The sequence below is a fragment of the Colletotrichum destructivum genome, chromosome 12 (genome assembly GCF_034447905.1).
Source record: "Colletotrichum destructivum chromosome 12, complete sequence".
Classification (NCBI taxonomy): domain Eukaryota; kingdom Fungi; phylum Ascomycota; class Sordariomycetes; order Glomerellales; family Glomerellaceae; genus Colletotrichum; species Colletotrichum destructivum.
The window spans coordinates 328,359-344,667 of NC_085907.1; the positions used below are offsets into that span (position 1 = coordinate 328,359).

At 52.1% G+C, this 16,309-nt stretch overlaps 2 protein-coding genes across 2 annotated transcripts; one reads left to right on the plus strand and one right to left on the minus strand.

The window, feature by feature from the left end:
* Positions 1-1,860: 1,860 nt before the first annotated feature.
* Positions 1,861-2,577, plus strand: CDEST_15520 (uncharacterized protein; the record flags this gene model as incomplete). The annotated part of the gene is made up of 2 exons (XM_062931676.1): positions 1,861-1,875; positions 1,927-2,577. 2 exons carry the CDS (start codon positions 1,861-1,863, stop codon positions 2,575-2,577), a joined length of 666 nt encoding a protein of 221 aa, XP_062787727.1.
* Positions 2,578-11,587: 9,010 nt separating this feature from the next.
* On the minus strand, positions 11,588-12,836 carry CDEST_15521 (uncharacterized protein; the record flags this gene model as incomplete). The annotated part of the gene is made up of 2 exons (XM_062931677.1): positions 11,588-12,510; positions 12,815-12,836. 2 exons carry the CDS (start codon positions 12,834-12,836, stop codon positions 11,588-11,590), a joined length of 945 nt encoding a protein of 314 aa, XP_062787728.1.
* Between the last annotated feature and the right edge of the window lie 3,473 nt (positions 12,837-16,309).

A 16,309-nucleotide genomic window follows, 5' to 3' on the forward strand; every position in this document is an offset into this window, starting at 1 on the left:
AACACCCCATTTCTCCTCCTTCACCACCATCACCACCTTTTTTAAACTATCATAACAATTACCATATATAACCAAACAACGCCGTTTTTTCAAAATACCTTCTTCAACCCATCATGAAGCAATACTCCGAAGATGAGCTCCAACAGGCCCTTCTAGAGGTAGCAGCTGGGAAGGGTATCCGGGAAACAGCTCGCGCATGGGGTATACCAGTTGCATCACTTCATCACCGATTCCATGGGCGGCAAAGCATAAATACTGCCTATACCCATATGCAGCGATTATCCCAAGCCCAGGAGGATTATCTGGCTGGATGGGTTCAAATCCAGGATGCCCTAGGCGCTGACCCTACCCATCAACAACTAAAGGGCCTGGCAGAGCGTATGCTGGGCGATACCCATGATGCCCATCAACCTCTGGGCAAGAGATGGGTATGCCGATTCCTGCGGCGAAACCCATCAATTAGGACCCAGCGATCCAGAGCAATCGATGCCCGGCGATGGAAGGCCCATTCTTCCGAGGTTATCCAGGGTTTTTTCCATCGTCTGACTAATATCCCTGCCATCCAGGGAATCCATCCATCCAACCGATGGAATATGGATGAAACTGGCATTATGGAGGGCAGGGGATCTAATGGGCTAGTGCTGGGCTCTGCAGCATCTCAGCATATCCAGAAAAAGCAGCCAGGATCCCGGGCATGGGTATCTATTATCGAGTGTGTGGCTGCCGATGGGAGGTCCCTATGCCCACTGGTTATATATAAGGGCAAGTCAGTCCAGGCCCAGTGGTTCCCATCCAACCTATCTGGATATAAAGGATGGCACTTCACATATACGGATAATGGCTGGACGACTGAAAAAACTGCCCTTGAATGGTTGAAGAAGGTGTTTATCCCAGGCACTATGCCTAGTGAACCAGAGGCAGCCAGACTGCTGGTTTTGGATGGGCATTACAGCCATATATCTACAGACTTCATGTGGGAATGCTTCCAGAATAAGATATCTCTACTAAATCTACCGCCACACTCCTCTGCTGTCCTCCAGCCACTGGATATATCAGTCTTCAGCCCATTGAAGCATGCCTATCGTAGGGAGGTTGGATATCTAGATGACTGGGTTAATGATTCAACTGTTGCTGGCAAGAGGGCATTTCTGGCCTGTTATATAAGGGCCAGAGATGCAGCCATAACAGCCCAGAACGTTAGAAGTGGCTGGAGGTCAGCTGGACTATGGCCAATATGCATACAGCGGCCTCTATCTAACCCTATGGTAACTAAGGACCAGCAGACCAGCCAGACCAGCCAGCAGACTGACCAGCCTAGCAGACAACAGTGGGATGAAGCCCTATCTATCGTCCCATGGTCAACCCCTCGTCGGTCTGCCGAGCTACGGCACCAACTACGCCAGCTAACCCAGATAGGCAAGGATGGGTTAGATACCCATACTATTCGTCACCTATCTAGAAAGGTGCAAAAGGGGTATGATGACCAGGCATCTAGAGTGGCACTTCTAGAGCACCAGGTCTGCCAGCTAGAGGGCAAGTTGGAGGACCTACGGCAACGCAAGAGGAAAAAGGTCCCCCTATCGCCCAACAGCACCTTTGCCACTATATGGGATATCCGGCGGGCGCAAAGTCCGGATATCGGCAATATGGATAGTCCGGATGAATCCAGTGCATCCGAATTACCCAGTGAGGCCGGAAGTTGCATATGGGTGGGTGGTGGTGGTGGTGAAATAAGTGGTGATAGTGGTGGTGATGGTGGTGGTGATAGTGTTTCGGATGTGGGGGTGTCTCGCAAGTTGGGGGGTTGAGTTATACGTTAAAGTAGCCATCACAAAGAGGCATACACTCGACGATGGCGTCATGTATGTTTCCACCGTAAGTCTCTCTCCTCAAGTTGTTGCAGAGCTGCTGCTAACTCTTGGCCAGACTCTGTACTCTGTGTACGCAGCTGTCGCCTTCCTCGGCATTGTCAAGGGCGGTATAGGCCGGCACACCTCCGAGCTGGATGCAGGAAGTATTGTTGTAGCCCTCAAGGTTTGGTACACATGCGAGGTTCTTTATGCCTTCATTTGCGCTCTCATCCGGACTTCCATTGGCTTGTTTCTTCTGCGCATCATCGACGGCAGGTTACACAAAACGGCCAAGACCATCCTTCAAGGAACCATTATCGCAGTCTGCGTCGCGTCCGTGGTGTATCTCTTCATAATTGTCTTTCAGTGCAACCCGATCCGCTACTACTGGTCCAAATTCGAGGGGCTGCAGGGAAGCTGTCGCCCTACAAGTCTTGTGCCGAACGCCACAATCTTCCACAGCGTCGTAGTCGCCGTGAGCGACTGGATCATGGGTATACTACCCATGTCGATACTTTGGCAACTTCAGATGAAGCGAGAGAAGAAGATTCGCTTATTGTTTTTTTTCGGAGTTGCAATGATGTACGCTTTGCTTCTTGTCCGCCTCCGTTCTTCCTCCCTAGCTAACACCGAGCGCACTGGAAGTGCTGGAATCATCATGATCATTAGGATACCTTACATAAAGGTGCTTGAGATATCGGCCGACTTTCTCTATGAAACAGTGTGAGTGAGCTGACCTTCCAAATGACTCGCAGACCGTTAACAGAGATTCAACTCAAGCGATGTCGCTCTTTGGTCTCTTTTGGAACCTTCAATCGGCATTGTTGCAGGATGCATTGCTACACTTCGGCCTCTCCTGCAACTTCCCTCTCGCCTAATTTTTCTTGGCATCCGCTGTTAGTGAATCAGGTGATGAACCACTAGAATCCTTAACAGCCGAAAACTCTTCACCTCTCTGCTCCGGAGCCCTTCCGCGATGGCCTCACAGCCTCCGGCGGGCATCGGACCGCTGCCGGCCTCACCGGCCGGCCCCGATCGGGGCTCTGGGCCACCTCCAGAGCCAACCTCTCCATCAAGGGCTAAACGCCGCCGCAATACCGAGACTCAGCCACTCCGGCCCAGCCTCGCGGGAAGCCAGCCTAACACCTTCAACCCAGCTCCCCCAACGGCAAAGGGGCCTCCGATCTCAACTCCAGTTACTGGTAGGACCGCCACTGGCTCTGTCTTGTTCGCCCTGGACGAGGAGGCCAGGCACTATGAGGCCCGCAAGGATGTCTTCTTGACTATCGCGCAGTCTGTGGATAATGTCGTCTCCAGCTTTGAGGGCCCCAGGAAGCAGATCGCGAAAGAGGCTACGGCCTATGTGATCCAAGCCCTAAAGAAGCTCATTAACAAGGAACATGCTCCGACACTGACCCGGAGCTGGGCCGCCGTCACGGCCTCGGCACCAGGTACAGCTCCAGACCCCCACCGGGCTCCGACCCGCCCGCAGGCCAGACCCCAGACAAAATCCCAGGCCCCACCCCAGCCCCAACCCCAGCCGAAAGAGGACCTCAGGGTCTTCGCCCGCATCTCGGAGGAGGGCCTGTCAGCTGCCCGAAAGAACGCTCCTTTTGCCCTACGCCAGACAGTTTGCCGGACCTTTGGCCTCCAACTGGCAGATATCCCTCACATCTACCACATTGCGACCGGATACTCACTAAGGCCATCAAACAAGCAGATCCAGCAAGGCCTCCTGGCAGACAAGCAAAAACTAGCGGGCTGCTTAGGGGCTTACAAGATAGAGACCCCTATAAAGTGGTTTACCTACGTCGTCCCGCGCTGCCCAGCCAAACTGTGGAGCGTTGACGGGGACGCCCTGGACCCAGCCACCTTGATCGAGGACGAGGTCTTTGCCCAGACAAGACAGAAGCCCACCCGGGCCCGGCAATCCCGCCTTGGGCCGAACCCCATCACGAACGAAGTCTCTTGGGTCATCTCATTCCTAACAGAGGTACAGCCCTTCAGACTGTTCAACCAAAGCAGCAGGTCCCAACTCATTCAGAAGAGGAAGACGCTCATCAGACACGACCCCGGCTGCCAGGGCTACCACTCAAACAGCTACTGCAACCGACAGCCGCTCTGCAACAACTGCAGCAGACCTTCAGACTCGCACGAGACTGGGCCCTGTACAGCTAAACCGAAGTGTGCGAACTGTTGCGGCCCATTCCAGGCTAGCCACAAGAATTGTCCAGCTAGGCCTATGACGATGAACGGCATCCCTGCCCTCCCAGACCGGAAGGAGCGGGCCCGGATCCGCAAAGTTGGACAGAAGGTCTATGACGCCCTCTATGAGGCCAGTCTAAGCGCCTCTCGGAGCAGCACCCAACAGCCTGGGGACCTCCCTCCCTCCGACCAGGATCAACCGCCCGGCTCCAAGCGGCCACACAAATGGACACCTTCCGAGAGCTCAATTATGTGCCTCGGTGACAGGGACACCGATAGTAGCAGCACGAGAGTCAAAGAGTAGCCCAGAAACCGGATTACAACGTTGCTAATGCCTACACCCACCTGGAACTCGACTCGGAGACGTAGGCCAAAGCAGGCCTCTCCACAGGTGCTACGTATAGCTCAGTGCAACGTAGGGAAGCAGTCGCCAGCACACACAGCTTTCCTGGAGCTCTGCTGGGCTGAGCTGATCGACATTGTACTGGTCCAGGAACCCTGGATAGGCTATGTTGACAAAATGCAAATCAACACACATCCAGGTTTTGATTCCTACGTCCCAGTGGACTTTTGGAAGGACAGGGAAACCAGGCCTAGGGTCATGACCTACATACGGAAAGGGATGAAGTGGAAGGCCCAGCAGCAGAGGCCCGTCCAGACAAGGGACATCCTATGGATCACAGTTGACAACGCAACTACTGTGGTTAACGTATACAGACAACCAGGAGACCCACACAATCACACAACCACAACCCTACTAGAATACAGGCCGCCAGAAAGAGTCCTTGTAGCAGGGGACCTCAACGCTCATCACTACTCCTGGGAGCCCGGATCGAGGAACAGGAATAGGGGGGGCGACATAGCAGACTGGGCAGATGGCCACGGCCTGGCATTCATCGGCGAGACAGGGACTGCGACTCATGCCCAAGGCCATGTACTCGATCTTACCTTCTCGAACATTCCCCTTGCACACGCAGTGGTCAGCCCATACCTACACCCAGGGGCCGATCATCAAGCAATTATCGCAACGATCCCGCTTCAAAAGCACCGACAACAACAGACAGACCAACCACAGTCACTATCAGTCGCAAACTCGGCCCTACCCCGGTTTAGAGACCTGATCAGAGCAGGAGCCTCAGTCCTGCCTACTCTCCAGGATGAACCTACCCCTGCCGATTTGGACACCCAAGCGGAACGACTAGTCGACCTTCTCTCCACGGCTGTCCAGGCTGTAGGAAAGAAACGAGGCAAGCATGGGAAAGGGGCCCCTTGGTGGACGGAGGAGTGCGCAGAAGCCCACCGAACGTACCGCGAGGCCTGCTGCCGACAAGCCCAAGAACTAGAGCAGACCCCACGCCTTGCTACCCTCGAAGAGCAGAAGGCCTTCTTGAGTACAGTCAGGAAAGCTAAGCGGGCCTACTGGGCTGCTAAGATCGAAGGAGTTACCTCGGACCAAGACCTCTACAAGATTATGGGCTGGCGAAAGGCTAGCCTAGGGGTAAGAGCCCCCCCTCTGGTAGTGGAGGGTCAGACGATCAACGACACTCAGGGTAAGGCCCAAGCACTCCGAAGAGCCCTCCTAGAGAGGTTCAGTGCCCAGGATGACCTGCCGGGAGACCCGTTCGACGTCCCTACGGTCTCTCGACGACGGATACCTTGGCAGGATGCCATCAGTAGAGAAGAGCTGAGGGAGGCTACCCTGACAAAGACCACGACCCCTGGCATCGACGGGATCACAACACGGCTGCTTCAGGCTTGCTGGTACCTTATATCTGATCCTGTCAGACAACTGTTCCAAGCTTGCATACGGACGGGCTACTTCCCCCAGCCTTTCCGCAGAGCGGAGGTCGCTATGATCCAGAAGGCAGGGAAAACAGACTTTTCTAAAGCCGGATCCTGGCGGCCAATAGCCCTACTATCTTGTCTTGGGAAAGGTCTCGAGAGGCTGATAGCCAGAAGAATGTCCTACCTTACCATCCTAGAAGGGGTGACCAGCCCACAACAAATAGGGGCTCTACTTGGCAGGTCAGCGGTTGACCTAACCACCTGCCTCGCCCACGACATCGAAATGGCCCTTGACAAAGGGCTCACAGCTACATTGGTGACGATGGACGTCCAAGGGGCTTTTGACTCTGTCCTTCGGAACCGGCTGATTGTCCGGCTACGCCAACAAGGCTGGCCTCACAGCCTGGCCAAACTGATATTCCACTTTGCTTCAAACCGAACAGCCAGAGTCAGGCTGGAGGACGCAACAACAGAGGACTTCCCCCTGGTTTGCGGGCTGCCCCAGGGCTCCCCGCTGTCTCCTATTCTTTTCCTGCTTTACATCGCAGACATCTTAGCAGAAGACCCGAAGCTTCGGTTCGGGTACGCAGACGACATCGGCCTTCTGGCTATGGGACCCTCCCTTGAGAGTAATGCTGCGACCCTCGGCCAAGAGATCACACGTATCCTCGACTGGGGAACGGAGAACAAGGTCGCTTTTGACCCAAAGAAGTCCGAGGCTATCCACTTCACAAGGAAACATAATCAGCAAAGAGATCTGCCAGAGATCAAGGCGAGACACCTTAGAATCGTAGCATCAACGAAGCCCATCCGTTGGCTAGGGGTCTGGTTCGACAAGAGGCTTTCTTTCCGACACCATGTTGAAACAAAGCTGGCTGCGGCGACGAAGGCGGCCCAACATCTTAGACACCTGACAAACACAAAAGGCGGGCTCCCGGCCGCCGCTGTACGCAAGGCTGTGATCTCCTGCGTCCTGCCAATCGCCCTGTACGGGGCCGAGACCTGGTATGGGGGCATGACCAAGCCAGCCCCTGGCAGAGCCGCCGATACCGGCCGCAATCTTTCCCGCCAGACAGGCGCAGTCAGCACAGGCCAGAAGAGCCTTGCGCGTAAGGTCGAAAGCGTCATCACAGCAGCAGCAAGGGCTATCCTGCCGGCCTGGAAAACAACTCCAACACGCAGCCTCCTTAGGGATGCTGGACTACCACCAAGCAAGGTGGCTCTGGAAGGAGTCCGCCTCCGCTTCGCAGCACGTCTAAAGAAGGTTGATCCACAACACCCTCTTGTCGCGAGGCTCTCCCAACGAGGGCGGCAGCAGACGAAGCTCCAACGGACTGCAGACCTTGCACCAAAATGCCCGAGACCAGCACTCATCCAACCGCAGTACCTCCCAGGGTCACAAGACCTGATAGTCCTGCAGACTAAGAAAGAGGCAGCCAAAGCTTTCCAGGCCTGGCTAAAGACCGTACCAGACAGCCATATGGTTGTCTTTTCAGATGGCTCCAAAGCGACGAACGGAGCCACAGGATATGGGTTTGTCATCTACCGCAGCAACAGACGCGTGGCCCAGGGCTGCGGCCGACTCGGTCTAGCAGAGGTGTTCGACGCTGAGGCTGAAGGGGCGAGGATAGGACTCCGGCGGGCCCTCTTAACCTCCCAAGGCCAACCCATACACATCTGCATCGACAACACCAGTGTCATCCAAGGAATACGGGGCGAGGCCCCAGACTCCTCGCAAGCAGCGGTGCTCGAGATCCAAGCTGCTGTTAGGATATACAACATCCACACCCACTGGGCGCCAGGACACCAGGGGATTAAGGGCAACGAAGAGGCGGACCGGCTAGCCAAGGAGGGCGCAGCGCTGCCGGTCCCGCTAGGCCAACTAGCTACGCTCTCCGGGATCAAACGGCTTGGCAGAGAGAGATTACGAAACCAGTACAGACAGTGGTGGGGTAAAGAGGCGACCGAACGGTACACCCAGCTTGGACTGAGGCTACACTTCTCCTGCCCTCCCGAACTCGCCCTACCACGGAGCACCCTTCACCACCTCTTAGCGGCCCGGTCGGGTCACGGGGACTTTGAACACTATCACCAACGCTTTAACCACACCGAAGCCTTGCTAACCTGCTCCTGCGGGGAGGCAAAGGACGTAGATCATCTGGTCTACTGCACGGCGACCCTGGCGAGGAGGCAGCAGTGGCCCACCCTCTACCCAACTGGTCCGCTCGACCCCATAGGACCTATGGGATCCCTTGAACGATACTTCAAGGGACTAATGACTGACCCAAAAGGCTTTGAGGCCTTCCTCCGCGTGACAAACTTCTTCCGGAAGATCTGTCCACGCTACTAGGGAACGGGCTTCGGCACGGGATCTAGACAGCCAACTCAACCCTCATAGGGAATAGACGGGAAGCAATGAATCTGGGGAACCAGCGGGAACCAGTGACAGATAGAAGGCATAGTAGCCATCAGGCAGGATTTGGAGGACGAAAGAAAGGGCGATGTATGTAGTACGTAGTCCTGGCCCACGGCTCTCCACGCCACATACCCCTCGGGAGGTCTGCGACAAGGGTTCCACCCTTGCCGCCATGGCGTTAAATACAACAACAACAACAACAACAACAATTCGGCCTCTCCTGAACACTTGTAGTTTAGGTAAGAGATCGAAACAGAAATCGTTTTCATCTTGGAGAAACTCCTTGCCAAGGGCCATCCTGATTAGACGCGAGTTTCATGTTACAAGTATCAAGATTGAAGACCCTGAGTATGCTGTACCAAGCAATGCAGCGGTGGTTTCTGAATGGTAGCATGCGAGGAGCAAATTTCCTACATGTAGGTGCTGTTGGTGGCGATGACGTTCCTCTGATGGCACTGAACACTAAGGGATCTTCGGTCTGCCACAGTATTTGATTACATAGCATATTGAGATCATTGAACTTATTTGAAGGATCACGGCAGTCGCGCCATGCAATCTATCCTAACAGTCTGCCAAGGGTAAAGATAGATGATTCAATATCAACACTATCACTATATTTTCTCAGGAGTTGACTCCTTCGATGACTACCTTTGTTGTATTATCTATCGCCTTGCGTCTTATCTACCATTGATGTGATGTGCTGGAAGACAGCTTACGAAAGACGCGTGCGCTGATTTTGGCATGTCTGGCGGGCTAAAGTTGACATTGGGGTGGAAAGTTTTGACTGTATAGATTTCGGGAACAGGAGACTGTCCTATATGGTTAGCTACCCTATTCATTGTGTTTGGAGACGAAAGTCGAGGCCTGTCGCTTGAGAGGTGGAAGCCCGATTGCTGCTGTCGTTTCTGCCAAACAAGACAGATGAGAGCCCCGATAGCGACTAGTGCAGTTGCGGCAGTCAGCGTCAATGCAAGGGTTTGTCCAGCGATGACACTCCCTGTTGACAGGGAAGAAGTCTGCGCCTCAGCGTGGGCCTCAGTCGACGAGGATGTGGCTGTCATAGTTGGCAAAAGCGTTGATCCAGTGCTGGAATAACCAATGCCAATATGTATAAGACCAATCATTATCAATTGCCAGCCTAACTTCATCGCTTTGTCTGAATTTACAGACCAAAGATGGATGTGGGATTGAGATGTAACACCTTTTTATGGAATAGCGACCCTGATCCTTCTCCAGTCGTTGCGTGGCGTGGGTTCCGGACCTGCACGAGACCAGCCGGGAAGCGCTGAAAATGATCAAATAAAAAGCTCATGGTGCAGCTTTAGTTATTACCATACTCTCCAATAATGAGCGTCGCTAACACCCTGGCGTATTCATCTCTTGAAATCGTGAAGCGAGTTTCAAAATCGCCTATAAGGAAACGATACTAACTTGGGAGTACAGTTCGGGTCACAGCTCGTTGTCTTTGTCTCTAAGTGTGACCTTTCTTTCCTCTCGATCGCAGGTAGAAGAATGCTAATGCTCCGCGAGACTGCCCAAGCTTGTCTACTGGTTACAGCCTTAGGCAACTCAAAATGCAGAAATTGTGAACGCGTTCGCTTCTGTGGCAAGCACCCGAGACTAGTTTGTGGCGCTAACAATCTAACCTAACGCCGGAATCCGCACTATTGTGAAGCACACACTCGTCTTACGAGTCAGAAGAAATTTGCGGGCATTAAGAGCTGCTACTACTACCATTGTCAAGTCACTCGTGAACCTGTTTACGAATCTTGTAGGTAACAACGAAAGTTCGTGGTTGAGAAGAAAACTACTGCGGTCTTCAATGCGTTGAACTCTGAAGACGCTGCTTCAGGTAACTGATGATCGATGGCCAAAGCTCCTTGGCTACCGTGGGCTCATCTAAAGCTGTCTGTTCGCAGACTTGACACAGTGAATTCTTAGAGTATGTGCCTGTTTCGCATCAGGCTTCCTGTCAATACACATAGGAGCTCTTGTCACCCACAATAGCCGCAAATGAGACTTTGGCAGCAGGGTAACTTGTTGGCAAACATTGCTAGTTCGGAACAGATTGAGCACCGTAGATGCACAGGAATGGGGTTTGTGTCGGATGGGTTCATGGCCGTTTGATGAAATATTGCTTCTATGGCAGTCTGCTACTCTATTGACCCAATATTCGTAGAAATAGGCGCAGTATTTGTCTCGATCTCATCGACGCAGACAAATACGTTTGCTGGTTTCATCGTGCTGTTCCATATTGCGTGGTCGTTATGAAATGCCAGACAAAGCTCTATAACAAGGCATAACACTTTGGTATGCATTGTTTGCTTCATTTCCAAAGGCATTGCCTTGCGACATCCGCTGTTCACACGGCGATGTCAACAGTTATGTAGTGTTTGACACAGCCGCACTCTACAGTCTTGCTGTGGCAACAGATCGCATTATCAAAATCATGCTGCTGCTGACATGTTATCTCTGTGGTACCGCTGAGATGTAGGTTATCGGCCTGCAGCTACACAATGACAGTTATGTCAAGAGTAGGCTGGGCAAAGCCGCTCTCGGGGCTTTGCATCGTGCGGGAGACTTGGCAAATCATGTTACCTAGGTATAAAGAGACAAGAGGTGCGTCATTTGGGGTATGTTAGGGAAACAGCAAGAAGGTTGACGGTGAAAGCAGGCCATCAGGCTAATCAATACTCAAGACGTGTTAGACAGGACGAGAGAGCACAATAGGATGCGTACACCGAGAATTCATGGAGGTTCACAATGTTACAAATGCTGGCATCAGAGTGGAGAAATCAACCATAGACACACTTGATACCTGTACGTGTATAACTTTATTCTATCCCGGCCGGCCTAGATGTGACGCAAAATAGACATTTCTATCACATTTCTACCACAATCCCCCCGATTAATCAACAAACATAGGTTCACTGGTATGGCTACTCCCTGACAGCCCCTTTATCTACACCATCTGATTCAAACACATGCGAGGTGTCCCGGAAAAGACACCTATCAGAATCTATATGATCTTTGGGTAGTTGTAAACGGTTATGTGAGAAATCAACAATGTTTCTATCAGACATGGTGGCACATTGCATCGCATGAATTGCTTTCTTATTGGGTTCCAGATCAGCCCAAATTTACTCAAACACATCGTGTTTATGGACGCAGAGACAGTCCCCTGAACGACACCAAGATCCCATAAAAATCGTCTTACCTATTCTCTAGAGAGACCAAACTTTCAGTAAACGCAATGGTTCGTTTGTGCTGGTTGTTTTGGAGCGAAAAACGACTACACTTTCATTTTATCATCGATGATTGACAGACACTGCTAATAGGATTCGCACGTGCATCTGGGTGCATGACTGATGCCCGCAACAGTAGATGTGATAAGTGTAGTTGCTCCAGGCATTTCATAAGTGGCATCGGACGGAACACCAGAAGGGATGATAGAGGAGACCTCAGGAGTGAGAGCAGAAGGCATGCCAGAGGGGATGGCAGGAGAGACTTCAGGAGTGATAACAGAAGGGGCGTCAGTAGGGGCGATAGATGGTACACCCGCCGTGGCGCCGCCGGTGGTCTCTATTAACGTTGTAGGCATGACATTCGTCTCTGAAGGATCAATAGAAAAGTCCGTAGTGGTGGATGTTGGCTCAGCAGAACCAAGGTTAGAGCCAGACGATGTTGGCTGGATGGCGGAGCCACCTGTTTCGACGTCAGTAGAGGAGTATGCGGACGGTGGTTGGATCTCCGTCAAGTGAGTGGGGTATGCCGAAGCATCCCCGTTCACCGCAGTCGAAGAACTAGTCACGGCTGTCGATGGGGTATTGTCCCATGGGACACTGGTTGTGTCGATAGCGTCTGGCGTCGGAGAAGTCGCCGTCGCAGTGCCGGAATCAAGGCATGTTCGAGCCATCGCCAGGGATAACGGCACGGCTGGCTCTGATCCTTCCGCCGGCAGAAGCCTGATCATCTGACAGCTAGGTCCGTCATCGTTGCCACACAGGAAAGTGATCTTGGCATAGGTGGCAGCAACGTCTGCTGGAAAAGAAATGGCCTGTAACAGGTTGGAATCACAGGTAGTCGACGAGTTAGTGATGTTTACGTGACGGGATAAGAGGACTTCATTCTGAGGGCCCAAGAAGTAAATATGAGCCTCAAGGCACGCTGCTGCATTATCGGGGGTTTCGAAGTATTCCAAGCCACCGAGTTTCATGGCGGGGCCCTTCCAGCAGTCCTCCTCAGCTGCCTCCGCTACAACGCGAGTCAATATAAAAGAAGTAAAAGTACTGATTGTAACGCAAGCGAGCCACTTCATTATCGGAACAACAAAGAATCATAATACGCCATCTGGGGCCTTATATATTTGTGTTCGAATTCCCACTGTTGGTTCGCCAGCTGTCTAGCAGGCATTGATCCCGTCCTACTGATTGTCTCACTTGATGCGAGATGGCAAACGACCTGGAACTCTTACATCATATTTTCGGGAGAGGATTACGATATCTAACCAGCATTACCCTAAGAAATGATGTATTGTGCTCTCGGAGAGGAAACTGACCAGTAAATTGAATGAAGCGCATGGAGTGATGTGAGAATACAGATATTTTTGGCAGTGATTTGGTCTGAGAGTCTCTCACTACCTCACGCACATAAACCAAAAAGCCGTCTACGTTGATGAATCGGATAACGCTTCTCAGCCTCGACGAATTTAAGAGTACCACTCCTTCAATGGACGCTCAAGCAAGACCCCTGACGTCGACGAGCTCCTACTCTGGCGAAACATTTATCGGCAATGCATCACCCCCAGGTTCATGTTACTTCAGTTACAGTGTCGTGTCGACACTTATAAATGCAGTTGAGGATGACTCAGATGCGCGTTGCGATGAGACGAGATTAGCGGGATCAGCAAGATCAGCAGCAAACGCGGCGACCGTCCACGCGTGGTTACGCTCGATAGTCGGCAGCGATCCGCCGTCCGAGTATCTTGACACCGACAGCTTCGACACCCGCCCAGACGCTGTAGAATTCAATCAAGGTAGATCGATGACGGCAGGTCAGCGTCAAGAGTAACTATCGACACCCAGAAGCTCAACCTCGGACAATACGATAGTTGGCTCTCCGGCCAATTCTTGGTCCTCCGATGTTAGCGGATTGACGATCCATCCAGCAGACGAGAGAGAACTAATCGACACAATTCTGAAAAACTAGTATTGAATCAGGTCGAGGCTCTCTGTCGCCTCAGAATTTTCATATCTGCCGCCAATTCCGAAGTCCTCCACGATACTTGTCTCTATGGCACGCAAATGATATAAGTCAACATACCCACTTTTGGAACACCCCCTCATTTGGAACACCTAAAAATGCCTCAACCCCACCACCAGCCTCCTACTTCCTCCAACTTCGAACTATCACAACAATTTCATACCTTATGCAAATAACCTCATTTTTTCAGAGGACCTTTATTCCTGCCTTATGGCCCAGTATACTGAGTATGAAGTCAATCAGGCAATCCAGGCTGTTTCAGACGGCCAAAGCCTAAGGAAGGCAGCCCGCGAATATGGCATCCCAATTACCACCCTCCACAACCGTCTCACAGGCACCCAGGCAAGGGCAGCAGCATTTTCAGACCTTCAAAGGCTTTCCCCTGACCAGGAGGCTAAGTTGGCTGAATGGGTGCGAATCCAGCATGCCCTTGGTGTTGCCCCAACCCATCAACAAGTGAGGGCATTCGCAGAACGAATCCTCTGTGCTATGGGGGACAAGGAGCCTATAGGAAAGGGCTGGATCCATGCCTTTCTAAAGAGAAACCCATCTATCAAGGTCCAGAGAAGTCGCCTTATTGACTCTAGACGTGTTAATGGAGCATCTACTGAGGTTATCAGGGACTGGTTCAAACTCCTCGCCATACCAGAGGTCAAGGGCATTAAACCATCCAATAGATACAACATGGATGAGACTGGTATCCTTGAGGGCCAGGGATCTAATGGGCTGGTGCTGGGCATGTCTGAGACGAAGTCTGTACGCAAGAAACAGCCTGGATCAAGGGCATGGGTATCCATCATCGAATGCATCTCTGCCCTGGGCTATGCCCTTGATCCCCTTATTATATATAAGGGCAAGACAGTCCAGCAGCAGTGGTTTCCTCTAGACCTTAGCCCTTATGAAGGATGGCAGTTCACTGCAACAGAGAATGGATGTACTACAGACGACACTGCAGTTGAATGGCTGCAGAAGGTCTTCATCCCTCAGACTATCCCTCAGACTGCCTCCCAGGGCAAGGAGGGCCAGGAGGGCAAGGAGGAGGCCAGACTGCTGGTTGTTGATGGCCATGGGAGTCACACAACGACGGACTTTATGTGGCTCTGCTATATTAATAACATCCATCTATTGTTCCTACCACCACATACCTCCCATGTGCTCCAGCCACTTGACCAGTCAGTCTTCAGCCCTGTAAAGGCAGCCTATAGGAAGGAGCTTGGATACCTTAGTCAGTGGAATGACTCTACTATTGTAGGCAAGAGGAACTTCATAGGCTGTTATCAGAAGGCTCGTACTGCAGGTATGACGATGCAGAACATCAGAAGTGGTTGGAAATGGACAGGGTTATGGCCTGTCTCTATGGCGAAGCCTCTAATGAGCTCCCTACTGCTCCCATCAACACCAGCAGCATCAGGATCATCTGATCAGGTCAGCAAAGGGCAGTCTGGAGGCAAGGAAGCTGAAGGATGGGTATCTGCGTCATCTGCAGTGGCATGGTCGACGCCAAGGAAGATGAAGGATCTGGCTGGGCAGTTGAAGCTATTCACAGAGCTAGAGAATGATGCCTTCACTCAACGCCTTCTATTCAGGAAGGTGAAAAAAGGCTTCAGCGAGCAGGCCTATGAGCTGGCTACTGCCCAGCATAAGCTGGAGCTCCTGCAGGCCCAAGTCACCAATACTGCAGCAAGGAAAAGAAGGACAGTCCAGATCGACCCAAACACCAAGTTCGCCAATATTGAGGACATCCAGAAGGCTCAGATTGAGGCTGGCGAAAAAGAGGATATCACAGATGAATCCAGCGACTCTGATACCCCTAGTGAAGCTGAAAGCTGTATTGTGGTGGCATCTAGGCCTAGTCAATAATTAATTGAAGATGGTGGTGATGTTGGGGATAGCTTCATTCTGGGTGTTCCAAATGAGGGGGTGTTCCAAAAGTGGGTATGTTGACTTATGTACTCCCTCCTAATCCCAACCACAACTTTGCAGGCAGTGTTGCCAAAGTTAACGGCGACTATATTCCATGCAGTGCTCAAAACACCGGCTCGTGTCTTTCATCGGGACGACACATTCGACCTGCAGCCCGAATACACACAGCGCTGGCCGTAGTCTGCAACCTACTCGACGGGAACGTCGACCTCAGTTTACGACCTTGGTCCACCCGACCTATACAATGGAACGGAAGGATACCCGTTCCTCAAGCTCTTTCTTGGGCGCGGTGACGGCGAGCACAGAGATGAGGTCACAGCCGCATGCATGTCGCTGATCAACGCGCGAACAAACATTCTGGTAGACGCCTTTAGGTGTCTCGATCTTGTACAATAACCTTGCGAGCGCAAAGTTACTCTTGTATGTTGGCGCTGATCCAGACATCCCTGGAGAGTGGGGCGAGCCGCCTATATACTTTGCTGTTCGTAACGACAGTCTCGAGGCCGTCACCATGCTCTCGAGCTACGCGGCTAAAGTTACCGCTCTTACGTACTTGAAAGTCCGCTCCAATCAGGTGGAGGCTTCTTTTCGATCTAGAGACAGGCCTGAACAGGCATGATTGGCCATTGCCACAGTGGAAGGAATTTGGAAGTTGGCATGGACTTGGAAACAGAAGTGGGAAACGTATTGTCCTCGATTCGTGCTATGGCAAAATGAAAAGTATGGACATGTAACACCCTAGTATTTTACAGGGCCCGTTATTGAGACAACCTTTCGATTCTGTTGCTCAATGCAGCCTTTTATAGCCGCAGCTATGTCTCGTCGACTACTTTGATCGATTCTGGACCCAGTAGCGTCCTGGAATTCA